This window comes from Aulonocara sp. 'chitande type north' Nkhata Bay, linkage group LG20 (assembly GCF_057382095.1).
Source record: "Aulonocara sp. 'chitande type north' Nkhata Bay isolate Kocher_YH1m ecotype deep benthic linkage group LG20, A_spYH_male_GT1.1, whole genome shotgun sequence".
Classification (NCBI taxonomy): Eukaryota; Metazoa; Chordata; class Actinopteri; order Cichliformes; family Cichlidae; genus Aulonocara; species Aulonocara sp. 'chitande type north' Nkhata Bay.
This window is the reverse complement of record NC_141363.1, coordinates 29440664-29455026: the sequence shown is the minus strand read 5'-3', so window position 1 is coordinate 29455026 and position 14363 is coordinate 29440664. Positions and strand designations below refer to the sequence as shown.

Below are 14363 nucleotides of genomic sequence, written 5' to 3'. Positions count from 1 at the left end.
ATGAAAACAACTGAAACATGACTATTATAAATACAACAATAAACCTGGAACATTCTTTGTTACATCAGTGAAAAACTTTTGTTACATCAAAAAACGTTTGGATAACTCAGACGATGAACCATTCTTAAATTTGGGTCAAAACAGTCACCTGCTTAAAGGCGGATAATCTTAGATTATCTCGTGATTTATAGAAGACGGCGATAAAATGGGTTCATCTTGAAGCCGCAAATATCACAACCCATGATGTGCTGCCGACCCTGAGGCCACCACAAAGATCATATGACTGCAATATTATTGGCTGTGTAATCAAAACAGTCAGTGACCCGTTAATGAATGCACGAGTCAAGCACTTTTCTTCTTCTATTTTTACTATTATTCTTCGGAGGACCATGGACGGGATATGATCCGCTATCAGAAAGAAATAAAACGACTCAGTGGATTAAAAAAACCCTAAAACAACCCACACTATAACATTAAATGTACATTTTTGACAAGACTCAGATAAACTTTGCAAAAAATCCATTTAAAACGTTTGTAAATACATTTTAGAACTATGTGCCAATAATTTTCAAGAATCATGTTTAAACTTGTTGGATGTATACAACATTTATTTTGAGAAAGTCCACTTTTTCACTATTCAGCAAAGTATTAAGTTGGTCTATCTAGCTATCTATTGATACAGCTGTCTTACCATGTTTGTTTTATTCAGAACAAAATCTGTTTAGCGACACTGAAAAACTGCAGACCTTGCTGTGCTTGCAATGAAATATCTGAAAAACTATAATTCTGTAAATGAATGAAAAATTCTGTCATATTTGGTCTACTGTATAATTTAAAATACAAAAACACAGGTGTGTACTGATCTTGGGAGTACTGATGATGTCTAAAGTGTTTGTAGCGTGCTCCTCACAAAGGTGTTCTACATGTATAAAGTTCCTCCTTAAGTTACCATGCTTACACTGCTTTAGACTACTAAATTTATGTATAAAAGACATTTTTTTAAATTATTGTGAGATAGGAAGATATGACAGCAAACAAAACCTAGTTTAGTTATGGGAACATTAGACTTCCTTAAACATTTATTCTGCTTTTATTGGTAAATATTAACTTGTTACTCTTGGCTTAAAATGTTTTGCAGTTTGGGCTAAGTTTTTTTTTTTTTTAAAAAAAACAACACACCTGACATTTACATATGTATTGCAAAACAATTTTTGCCACATCCACAAGTCAGCACTCAATTCAATACAATATAAAGCTTCTATGTGTATGGAAATATAATTATTATTTCTTTAATTTTAGTCAATAAACAGACGGGTGTGGATAGAGAGAGAAGATGAACCCAGGTGCTGCACTCCAGCCATCTGACATGTGATTTGCATGCTCATACACTGAGCTGGATCCATCACACCACAAAATTGCCATTTACTTATTAAACTCCTTGCCTTGCCATGACTGGGAGCATGCTGCCCTCTACTGTTCAATAAAAATTTCATACAGAAGGACATGGTTGAATGAAAGTATTTATTCTGACAGGATTATCTCCATCATTTTGATTGTTTTAAAAATACATGTATTTTTAAACACAGCAAAAATCTGATGATGATGCCCCATATCGTGGCAAGAGAAGAATCATTTTAAAAGGCGTCCCAAACACATTACCAATAAAATGTCTCACTGAACTTTGAGGTGAAGATGACAGTGAGCAATCTGAGATACAATAAGGAGAATAAATAAAACACCACAAAACAAAAGTCAAACCAACTCTCCAAACCACCCCAAGAGTAAAAGCAAATGCTCACTTTAAATATCATCACAGATTCATATGTAACATTTTGTGCGTGAAAGCCTGAGTTCTGAAAACAGCCTCAAACTTTAGCTGAAGCTGAATAAAATACCTAAATCCCAGCTATAAGATATACTGCCCTGAAATGTAGTCTGTGTAACATTTGAACTGACCTGATTCATCATTTGGTATCTAATGACATGATAAGACATTTCCCCCCCAGAGAAGTCTAAATTAAAACCATATTCACAAACAAAACCGAACCAAAAAACAAACAAACAAAAAACCCTGAGAAGTTCTGAAAGACATCTATGCTTCTTCTCTTTTTGAATATTTTAAACCTTTTTGATATAAAACAACTTGCTGTGTTCATCAGCACACTCCTCACAGAAAAATATAGCACACTGTTTCATCTGATCTTTCTCCATATGTAAAATCTCCCTCTCTCACTAGAAAAGCTTCGCTTTGGCCGTCTTTTTTCCATTTAAATTGACACAGTTTGCTTCTGTGGATGCGCCCTCTTCACTATCCTCGTTGATGTTCGACCAGCTGGGTTTCAGAGGAGTCAGCTCTGGGGCTATTATGTCTCCATCCTGCGTGAGAACAGAAACAAAAGATACTGATGTTGAGACAAGTGGTGGAAATAAACAAGTGATTGCAGGAATTGAAGGATCTGGAAGACAATTCTTCCTTTCTAGGACATTGACTTATAGTCTTTAAGCAAAAGACAGGAGCAGCAAGCAACTTATGCCTTTTTAAATTATGCAAAAATGCTAAAGTAACAAGGCCTCAGAGCATGTTCTATGATTAGTACTGATACTAGATGTAAAGTAAAACTAAAATATCTCGATCTGTCACTTCCTTTAATGCACAGAGAAAATGTCTCTCTGCTGTTAGCCGGTGGAAGTGCTGTCAAACAGTTGCTTTCTCTTCAGCAACAAAAGATTAGTGTTTACCCTCTGCCCTTTCTAATATGGAGAGATGCCATTACACTACGGTACTGCAAATTACAAGTGTATAAATAGATACATGGAAAAATATTGCCTGGTTGTTCAGGGTCTGAGCCAGCTGTGAGCACCTTTTATTTACTTCAGCCTGCTGCTTAGAAAACAGCTGATTACTAAATCATCTAGCAGTCACAGAGCAGTTTTATAGATCCTCTATAGTGCAGTTTCTGGCCACGTGGCAAGTGTAAACTCAGTATTTACATTTCTACTCGATTTTTTTTGTCTGTATATTTGGCTTTTTAGCTGCTAAATCCAAGCTCTTCATCATTTCGTCACCAGGTTTAGCCTTATTTACATGTTCGTTACTTCTTCTATACAAACTACACCACAAATTCCCAACCATATAACTCACAGATGGCATCTCAGCTATTTGTGCTCTTTGTTTTCCCTCCACAAGGTTTCAGGTTGTCTTTATCACCATTTTGAGTATACTGAATAACAAAATTAGGGAGTTTGTTTTAGAATATATTGGTTTTTGGAAAATATTCAGGATGCAAATTGAGGTTTTGGTCCTTTCAAAGCATGGAGACTTTTTTTGTTTTTGTTATTTTACAGGAATCACAAGCTCAAATATGTGACAAAACATTTCTAAGTCACATGACCAACCCTGGAAATAATAATTCTTTGTGAAAAGGGCTTTTGTTTGCTATTGGTACAGTGTATGAAGAGCTGCCAGCTGCAGTGGAAAGAACGATATGCAAGTCACGAGAGGGAGTTCGACTGTTAAGTGATGCTACTTATTCTGGATTTAACAGCATATCGGTTTCAAATTCATACATAATACTTCGTAAACACGAATGCTAATGAGCTGTATGTTCATTATGTTAAAAAACAGAAGTGGCATTATATCTAACCTACAAGCAAACCACACAGTCTTTTAAAAGTTCTGTGTACAATTTTATTTTTTAATTGGCTCCTTTTGTCATGGAGGAGTAGAGAAGCAGCTCTCTGACTTCCATCCTGAGGCCACCACACTGGAAAGCTTTCCAGTGTTTTATGGACACACTTTCTAGGCACTGCCAAGAAATTCTGTCCATAAGAGCGATGAACAGAATATGTGACAAAAAGAAGGTCTGACAGAGTTCTACGCCCTCAGTGAACAAGTCTTGTGCCCTTATGGGCCCGATATACACTCCCACAGGGCACACTGTGGGAGGATACACCAAGCCTTTTCCAAGTCCACAAAGAACATGCCTCTCCAAGTTTCCTGGAGAGGGTGCAGAGCTGGATCAGTGTCCCAAAGCCAGAAAACAAAAAGCACACTGTTGCAGCTAAACAGTTATGTGGGACGTATAAAGCTCTGTGAATGTAAACACTTGATACAAATGTTAAAAACATCTATTATAGCTTGACTGAATCAGCTAATAATCTAACATAACTTACCTGCACACTCTGCAGATATAACATGCTACTAATGGCCTCTTTTTAGAATTTAAAGCACCAGATAATTGCAGCTGAAACTTGGAGATAAACTGTATGACTGCAGCAAGGAGAGGACAACTGTTACACATGCCTTTATCCACACATAATAACATATGGATAAAAGCAATTAGCACTTAAGCCCATGCAATCCACATAGACTCTTGCATTACCGCTGCAAGGCTGGAAGGCGTGGCAGAGAGGTAACAACACAGACCTATTCATTATGTGACTCCATTCAATATTTTAACCACTGTCGCTGCATTCAACTGCAATTCTTTACAGTGCAGCAGATAAACAGTACCTGAGGCTTTGAGAAGTTCCTGTCCATGCACCACTGAACAAAGTGCTTCTTGGCAGCCTCCAAAGTCTTATCATCTGTCTTCTTACAGTAGACCCTGATCAGCTGCTCAACAAAGTGCTCTGGAAGAAGTTTAGACACCTGACAAGAACAACAGCAGCCACAAATTACAGAGGCGGAGGGAAAGAGACACTGTTTTTTTAAAAGAAGAATAAATGAAAAACCAAAGGAAACGTGCTCATATATTCAAGAATTTACTTCTGACCTGATTCTTGCGTATCTGGATGGCTTTAGTCACGTCGTTCTTGCAATAGAAACGCACATTGTTGATGGGGTTCTTCTCCTTCATCCCATAATCCATGACAATAACCTAAAACAGACAAAGTATTAGATCGAGAAGAGCCTAAAGCCCCAAAAGTACAGGCAACACCCTTAACTCCAAATATAACTAAATCCAATGACAAGCAACAAAAGCATATCCATATTAAAAAGAATCTCCCGGTTTTAAGGCCATGAGCAAATTATATGATGAATATATTTACATTAATTAAAAACTCACACTAACTACGAAGTCCTCTGGCTGTAGATTGACGTCCTGGGTGCCGCTCTGAGGGATGGATCGGGCCAGGTCAGCTTCCAAGCTCTTGATCGTCTCCTTGTAAACAGCAAGAAATTGCAGAGTTAACAGATATATCATTGTATCATATTTTTTTTGTTACATATTATAAATAACTGAAATTCTATATATAGCATGTAAATAAAAAAAAAACAACAACTAACAAACATAGAACCACAGAATGAGCAATTTCTCATATCAAATCCATTTGGCAAAACAGCAGAAACATAACAGGCAGAGTTTTCCATTTCATTTTTTAATTAGCGAACTGCAAAATGTCAACATTTGGCTGAAACTTCAGTACTGATCATTTTCTTTTCTGTATGCGTCGGCGAACAGAGAATCTCTCTGTGTTTTGTTGTTTTGTTTTATTTCTTGATTGCACAAAACAAGCAACCGGGAAAGCTCGGACTGCAACTCACGTTATCAGCTGTCAGATTACGTTCATTTCAGTATTAACTGAAACATTATGTCTTTACTTTCAGGACACATAATGTCCCCTCATCACCACCATCATCATCATCTCAAAGTGCAAAGATAATTAGGAAGTTAAATTAGGAGGAGTTCATGCTTTCTCCTTGCATGCTGCAGTGATGAGACAGAAAGACGGCTGCTGTTAGTCTGCAAAGTAGGAAGATTGTTACAAACTGCATACACGGTTGTTGTTTCAGTGTCTTCTTACATCATTTGTGCTGTTGCTTTGCAGAACATGCTCATTATCAATGGAAACAAGTGAAAAGATCACCTTCCTCCACATTTAAGCTCAGTCTGAACTTAAAATTGAGTCTTTTGGCTTTTTTAACCACAAGGAGTTTAATTAATTACTAACTTCAGCTCATCTTTTACTTCACTTGGATGCAGCCTCTTTTCATCCCTCTGCGTGTGTGTAGAGTAGAGGCTGGAGCTCAATCACAAATAACACTGAAAGCAAGTGCGTCATTTTCAATATTTTTTTCTATTATAAAATTTGTTTGTTGAGAGAAAACAAAGGTGGGAGAACCTTGTCGGGCCAATAAACGTGCTAAACCTGCTCCTTTTTACTGGGATTCTGATTTACTCAAACACCCCTGCCATCTTTTGCATTTTACTTTCAATTTTGAAGGCAATTTTTTAACCTTTCTGAGCTATTTTGTTATGTATTATTTTATTGAGCAAAGTTGTTTTAATTTTTTGCATGCTTTGTTGCTAATTCTTTTGCTTTTATAAGAAATCCTCTAAGAAAAAAAAAAAATACCTGGGTGACAAGTATGGAAGTTTCTGAGGTAGTTTGGCCTAGACACTTGTAGAGGCGCCGGCAGACGATGTTGTGCAGGATCTGTTTCGCCTCTGCAAGCTCGGGGGAGGAGGAGTTGAGTATTTGTTCAAACACATTATCTACCAGGCAAACAAAGAGGGTACAGGTAAATAAAGAACCAAAAATGTCAGTATTTAAAAAGATCCTTCAATAAAAATGTGGCTTTACGGTTCAATCTCTCATGCACACGATTATCACAGAAACACAAATTAGTCTTTTTCTACTCATCTGAGTTACTTGACAAGCACAACACAAACTGTATTTTAGTGCATAAGTGGCTGGAGTTTATTAGTTAGTTAATTAGTTGATTAGAAATTGTACCTTAACACCAATCATAATGTTTCTTTTTTTCTCCATATATTAAAAGCGAGGTTCTTTAAACCAAACTGGTATTTCCACAAGTTCACCATTAATCACAGAGGCAGTTAACACAGTGCACAAACAGATCAAGGTTGTCTGAGAGAATAAAAATATTTACTGAGGGTTTGCCAAAACTTGGTAGTCACTAAACCTGCAGGTGCACACTTAAAAGAAGCCAGCTAGTTCTGCAGATTATTAACAAGTAATGACAAGCACAAGTAATAAATACTGATCATGTTTAATTTAGCAGAATTTTCTTGGATTATCAATATCGATAAAGATCTTTACTATACTGTCACTTGAAACACAAGTTTGAAAGTTACAGGTTTTGACTGAAAAAGAAATTAAATTTTCTTTTATACAGATAGTTTTTGATGGGATGAAGTCTTGACCTCGCCTCGTTTTTTGTCCTGATGCACTACAAATATAAGCTAACAACACCCCTTCATACACACCTGTCAGCTTGGTGTAGGCCACCATGTCATCAATGGCTGTGGAGAGCGTGAACATCTTCCCATCTGTACCTTCAAACTGAAGGTGTGGGTCTGCTTTTAAAAAAGCCTCTGTGATCCTGGAGAAACATGTCCAACAGATTTTTACATGTGAGGACATTTTGCTGTGTACAGTTAGAGAATATAAAGCATGAAGCAAAGCAAAACTATTAGAGGGATCAGCTACTCACATAGTCTCTATGATGTTGCACACTTTGTGCTGGTAGGCTCTTCTGTGAAGACAGTTCCTGGTGTGGAACATGTCATATAGATTTCCCACTTCCTGTTGAAGGGAGTGGATGTATTTTAGTGACCAAATATCTTTTAAAACTCAAACTGCTGCTTAAAGTAAGCAAACAGATGCAACAAAATCTAGCACCTTGTCTCGAGTGCAGATGTGCTTCTGCCCGTCCACCTCACACACCCTGGCAAAGTTTAGGAAGCGGCTATAATCAAAGTTGTTATTGATGCCCAGGTGGTAACAGTCCCTGAGTTAAGATGGAGAAAGAGAAACATAAGGGAGATAGGTAATTAAATCTAATAGAAAATATACAAACTAAGAAATCATTTTAAAACAAAACACTAACTCAATAAGCCCCACCTTGCAAAATAGTCCCACTTATCTACGTCAATGCCATTCCTTTTGTTGGCCACGATTTCGTAGAGGAAGGACTTGTCTTTTTGACGGCCTTTATACGGCCACTGTGGAGATGATTGATAATATCAGAAGTGTGATTAAACAGGGCAGTTATCTGCCTCAATTTCCAGCTGCTGGGTTTTTATAGTGTCAAAAACAAATGCAAAAAAATATACAAGCAGACAAAAAAAAACAACAAACAACCAAAGGAAAACATTAGGGGAAAGAAAACAAACCACACACACACACACACACACACACACACACAATATAAAAGTTGTTTAAGTTCACAATTAATGTGATGGCACCAAATCAGGTTAATGGTTAACCTAATATAAACTTGCACTTTATGCTAAAGGAGACTTTCCAATTGTCTTTCAATAATTACATTTTCAAAGTAAATTCATCTAAAGAATCTAAGAAAAAAAAGTTAAGGTTAAATATAAAAAACTAAACTTCAACAAGGTTTTTTTTGAACCTGAAGATTTTGGATTAGTCTAAACCTTCAGCCTACACTGTAGTCTGATGTGCCCAATATAGAGAAACTCTAACAGAAGTCTCAACATAAAGACACAGTTTCACCTGTGATGGTATAACAATGCATTGCAGACACACACACCAGCGTGTAAATATACATACAGACTAAAGTGTAGATTTAAAGCAGGGCTCTAAATCCTGGTTTACTTCATACAGAAATCACATATCCGACAGTGGAGCGTTGAAGTTACTGACATGTTCCATTCAGGAATAACTGATAGGTACCTTTTCGCCCTTAGCTGCTGTTTTGTCTAATGGTCCAGCAATCTGCTCCTTAATGAAGTCCAGGTCCTCAGGCAGCACCAGCCCGTGCTCCTCCATCACAGGCCTCAGCCCGTTGGCCTCCACCAGGTAGTCAAACATGGAGAGAGAGGCAGTCTCATGCTGGGAGATACACAGTAGATTGAACTATCAGTGACTTGAAAGTGCTGACTTCAGAATAAACATGACAGGAAACAACCGTGAAAGCTCGTCTTATCTCTCACGTTTGCCAGACAGCATGCCTGTGGTCATAACGTACACAATGACCGTGTGCTTAGTGTTCTTATCAGCTCTCCTTATCAGTCTGAACACTACAATCGCTATCTTTGCCATTAACTGAGAAAGTTTCAAATCAAATAATGCTTTGTGCTTGGGTCTTGACCCGCAGTTGTTATAATTGCCAATAAAGAGCTTCTGTAAACAAAAATCGCCAGCAACTGCTGCAAATTGATCTTCACTGTAAAGTCAAGTGGAAATAATTTTCAGAACTATGATTTGATTTTAAAAAACAGTTTCAACTATCGATAGAATGAAGGGAGTTGAGCAGGTAGGCATTTTAAAAGCCTACATCACCAATTAAATGTTAACATTAGCTGGATGTCTTTAGGTAGCAGTGAAATTATTTACACAATAGCACTCAAGCTTCATTATCCTCCAAAGTGAGATGACTTAGACAACTCGAGGCTTTTCCTGTAACTTCCCAAAAGAGCCACAACAAAGATCGCCTGTTTTCCAGACAGTAGTCATCATCTGTCTGGAAAAAGTCAGATCCAGTGTGGTTTTATTTTTAAAAACATCTTGTTAAAGCAGTAACTTCCTAATTTTAAACAACTCAGAAACAGAAACATTATTTCCTTTAGAAATTATAACTAGCTTCAGGACTTCAGGTCAAGTATGATGGCTTTTGAAAAAAAAAGTATTTTTTCTTGCATGCTTAAATGCAAGTTCTGGCAAGTAGGTTGTAGATGTGACTCACTGGTGCTGATTCTCATTTCTTTGTTTGCCAAATAGTTTTATTAAGACTCACTGCAGCAGCTAAAACCTCAAGAAAACAACATGTCAACAATGCAAGAGTAGTTTCAGGGAAAATGAAACTGAGGACATTGAGAGGCTCCACGCTGCTACTGAGAAAAAGTGGAGCTACAAAAATATGTAATTATATATTTTTATTTTGGGTTACTCAGAATAAAGTGGTGCTGAACTACTGCGACTCCCTGTGTGGCTGATACTGCCCTGTATGCGACCTTGTGTGTTCTCCTTAACTGCTGTTTTCATTTAACATTTGTGCCACAGAGTTCAGTACCTTCCAGGTTATACCAGGACGTGCTTTGGGGATGAACACACCATCGAACATGTGGGAAAATGGTCCATGTCCTAGGAAGGGAAAAGTACATAATGTGTTTGTGTTAACTTTGCTCCACTGCGGTCTGGTAAACAGATGATAAGAATAAAATAACACAGCTTCACTTTTATTTTAACTTGTGCTGAGACCCAGTAAGTAATCACGGTAAACGCAGCATTGGTTGAGCAAATTGCCTTTAGTCCATTTTAATTTACATCAGTATCATGTGACACGTTTTAATAAGTTTCTTTTATAACACCACTTACCCAGGTCGTGGCACAGCCCAGCGATCTGCACGCACAAGATGTCTCTGCGAGAGATAAGGAGCTCCGGCTGCCTCTCGTTTAGAGCTTTTACAAGCCGTCCAGCCAAGTAACCCACACTGTGCCAGGACAAAACAAAATCGCTAATTTCAAACAAGATACACAGTGAAACTTGATTATGTGATAAATTTCACTTTTAGTTTAGCAATTTCAGGTGTTTCAAGCAATGAGTTTATCTGAAAAAAAAAAAAAAAAAAGGTTGGCAAGGTTTAAAAATGTGCAACACATCTATGTTTCACAGTCATTGAAATGTTGACTTTGTGTGTTGTTATTCCACTTATTTTCTGCCATACCCATATTTGCCAGTATAACAGAAAGCTGTTATTAGCCATGAGGCAGGCAGGGATGAATAGGTTGTTTGTCACTGTAAAATAAACTTGGAGCTAATTTTTCTGTGTGACCTGTGATAAAACTCTAATACTATTATATTAGAGAGAAGGATATGCTCTTCGGTATGATTTTACAGCTTTATGTGTAGTTAACAGCAAAACAAGATCAGTTTAACACTTCTCAATAAACAGTCTGTTGAACTAAAAACATACCCAAGCGAATGTTCGAATCGGTTGTGGGACGCTCCGGGAAAGACAAAGTAAGTTCCACCTAGCTGCTTGATGTTTCGCAATCTTTGGAACTGAGGTGTGTCGATGATTTTGATGAGAAGCGGGTGTAACGCCACATGCCCGTGGATAGGATCGTTAAACACCTGGAAGCACAAACAATAACAAACAGTATGAGTATACCACCACAAAAGACATTTATGTGGCCGTACATACAGTATATTCAACACAGTGTGCAAATATGCTCAGTTTACACTTCAGTGGAAATGTTGGCAAACATTTCTATGGCTACGTTCACACTGCAGGCGAAAGCGCATCAAATCTGACTTTTTTGACCCTATGCGACCCATATCTGATCATGGTATGACAGTGTGAACAGCACACATCCGATATTTTCAAATCCGATCTAGGTCACTTTTGTATGTGGTGCTGAATCCGATACATATCTGATGTTTTAGAAAGCGACTGCTGTTTGAACGGTCATGTCGCATTAAATCCGTCTTTTACGTCACTGACACAAGACAGACGCCAATTATCAGCGCTGGAGAAGACATCGTGAACGCTTCCTGGCCATCCAGTGTAGATGTTAGTGAAACTGTTGGGAAGACAACGTTGGAGAAACGTGAACATTTTATTTGTACTGTATAATCTGCAGATTCTGACAGAAATCTGCAACTATCCTTTGAAGCACCGCTCCTCTAAAACAGCAATAAGGATGATTATTAGGCCATATGTAAATAACAAAATAACTTTATAACTTAAAGCAAAATTGGGAAACGTAAAGTCTGAAACAAGTCTTTATATTAAGGGCCATCAGTCAAACAATACTGTTGGTCTGGGTGTAAACAGAACACGTTGTGTGTGACGTCTTCTTTTGCGCATGCGGGCCGCTTTGAGGGTCGTGAACGGTTCACACTAGAGCGCGTTTGCTGTCACATTTTATTTGTAGTGTGAACAATCAGACAAAAAAACCTTATGATTACCAATGGATATATTTATATAGTCCAAATGTAGATGACTTCCAGAACCAAAAAGACTTTCTGAAACCCTGTTTTCAGCACACATCTTCAATTTTAATCTTTTATGGTTTGACTGAAATACAGCAATTAATTCTTGACATTTCCTGCCTGAAAAAATGGCAAAAGAGGTGTTATCAATATGGCTGCAGAGTGACAGGAATTTGGTTAATTTAAAAAGTTCTAAATTTTTCTTAGGTATCAGGTAGGTCCTTCTGCCAGTGAGGACAGAGAATGTCTTTCATTCAGAGACTGTGGTGGTGTTATGCCACATTTCCTAACAGCTTATCCAAATCAGGGTTGCAGTGCTCCACGTTTCCGTTTCCCAAATTGTGCGTTACTTATCTCCACAGCGATGAAAGCGCACAAAACAGTGAAACAACTGTTACCTTGCTTGGCTCAGTTTCAATCTGCCACAGCTTCCTGAGGCTGTTTAGGATCCGCAGACGGTCACCCAGACACCTTGGAAGAATAAAATAGAAAAAGAAGAGGTAGAAATAAAAGTGAAAAAGTTGCAGGAATATCTGGTGAGATGCATAAAATGTCTTGCGTAATATTGATAAAATTAGAAACGTCCTGTGTCAGAGTGATGCTGAAAAACTAGTCCACCAGGTTGCTGTGAAAACAGAAGCAGAACGGGAGGCAAGGAATTCAGTTTTTGAGTTCTCACCCGTGGAACCAGTTCCACTTTGGGTTCAGGAAACAGACACTCTTCTCAGTCTCTTCTTTTAAGATGAGACTTGATAAAGCTCATAGTTTGGCCTGGATCAGGTGATCCTGAATCCTACCTTAGTTATACCGCAGCAAATGGCTGCTCCTCCCTGAGCCTGGCTCTGGTGTTTTTTTTAATGGGTGCTGTACATACACACCAAATTGCCCTTCTTTGACACTACAGGTGTGCAGTGCTCTCTTTAATGGATTAATCAGCTGTGACACAAACTGATTGCTGATGTTTCTATGCATTTGTTTTAGGTCCAATAACTTTGACTATATTGATAAATAGCCTGTAGGAAGAAGATTTACGAAGGGTTATATGAAAATATTGAAATTACCATTTTTGCAAGTTTTGTTATGACTGCATTATTGTACCTACTTTAAGTTCCACACGGTAATCCAACCCAGTACTTTTAAATATATTAATATACGTGCTTTGTTTTATTTCTTGCAATTTATACAGCCCTGTCAGCCAGATCGCTTTTGAAAGAGACATTTTAAATCTCAATGACATGAAAGATATGTAAAAGTCAGCTTGTACCCTGTGACAGGGATGCTCTCTCTGAGTCAAAATGTATGCATGTACGTATGTATGTGACAGCTTACAGTTCAGCGTGTCGTTTACAGTGGTTTAAATATTGGTAATCGTTTTCTGGCAAAGAAACCGGAAATTGCTTTTTGGCAGGACACCAGACTTCCCCCAGTCCACACGCCCAACCCATGTTTTACAGAGGACGCACTTACTTTACGCCAATCTTCTCCAGGTCAGCATCCCTGAGATCCCGAAGCCCGACACCTGTGATTTTTTGTGCTGTACAACACAACAGTTTCAATGTTAGCTTAGATGTTACAATAAAAACAGAAGTCCGCAGATTAGCGCTAATAACATTTAGCTTCGAGCGCCTAATTTAAGATGGCAAAAGCAGAAAACCAACCCTTGAATGTATCCACCCATTCTCCAAGACCTTCTCTTCGCAGGTACCGGCACATTTCCTCCACTCCCCATTGCGTGTAGTCCGAATCCGACACCCGGACCACTGACACTTTCTTTTCCGGCGTTTTGAAGCTATCGTCTGGGCTTGAAACCGCTGCTAATGGTCGCTTTCGGTTCTCCATGGTGAGCTAACAAACTGGCACCTTTTCGCTTTAGATGCGCAAGTTAAGGCACGACAAATTATAGCCGATAGCCGTTCTCCCGTCGACTACTGCAGCTGATCTGACAACTGTGCAGAGAAGACACGAGAGAAGTGAAAAATGCCGGGGTTTTGACTTTCCCCAGGGAGCCACAAAACATAGCGAAACACTAACAGCGCTTCCGGGGATTCCTTTCAAAATAAGACTGTTTTTTTTCATATGGCTGACCGACCAAGACGTTATGACTCATTGTTTTCTTTTAAAGATAAATTATATTATGCTCAGCTATAGGGATTTTTTTAATTGCTCTTCATGTGAAAACAACATTTGTGTGTCCAAATAATGTTTTCAGTATGCCATTTTAATGGGACATTGCAGCATAAAACCCATCTTAACGCCCTGCTTTTTGGGTGGCATAACCAAAAGCAAAGATCCCCCCAAAAACTATTATCGTTCCACATTTCCATCCCCCATCTAATCTGGGCTATTTTTTTTTTATTACTGACTGATCAGTAATGGCACTGCTAAATTGTTATATGGGCTAAAAGTCTATGGTGTTCTCCACATGAGG

General features: G+C 38.3%; 1 protein-coding gene across 1 annotated transcript; it reads right to left on the bottom strand.

The window, feature by feature from the left end:
• Window positions 1-1507: 1507 nt before the first annotated feature.
• On the bottom strand, window positions 1508-13955 carry LOC147305885 (deoxynucleoside triphosphate triphosphohydrolase SAMHD1-like). Its single transcript, XM_086277105.1, has 16 exons — window positions 13594-13955; window positions 13403-13469; window positions 12334-12406; window positions 10914-11074; window positions 10315-10430; window positions 10010-10080; window positions 8671-8829; window positions 7873-7973; window positions 7651-7759; window positions 7463-7554; window positions 7236-7351; window positions 6361-6500; window positions 5070-5165; window positions 4776-4880; window positions 4514-4651; window positions 1508-2376 (listed from the first exon to the last, which is right to left on the bottom strand). Exons 1-16 carry the CDS (start codon window positions 13772-13774, stop codon window positions 2233-2235), a joined length of 1869 nt encoding a protein of 622 aa, XP_086133231.1. The 5' UTR covers window positions 13775-13955; the 3' UTR covers window positions 1508-2232.
• Window positions 13956-14363: the final 408 nt, after the last annotated feature.

What these genes read in the sequence shown, in the direction of transcription:
- LOC147305885 (XM_086277105.1), bottom strand. Translation starts at nt 13,774, where the DNA reads ATGGAGAACCGAAAGCGACCATTAGCAGCGGTTTCAAGCCCAGACGAT. An exon ending in CGATTCGAACATTCGCTTGG is followed by an intron (nt 10,431 to 10,913) that starts GTATGTTTTTAG and finishes GTCCTGGCACAG; the next exon opens with TGTGGGTTACTTGGCTGGAC. An exon ending in TGCAACATCATAGAGACTAT is followed by an intron (nt 7,352 to 7,462) that starts GTGAGTAGCTGA and finishes ATGTTTCTCCAG; the next exon opens with GATCACAGAGGCTTTTTTAA.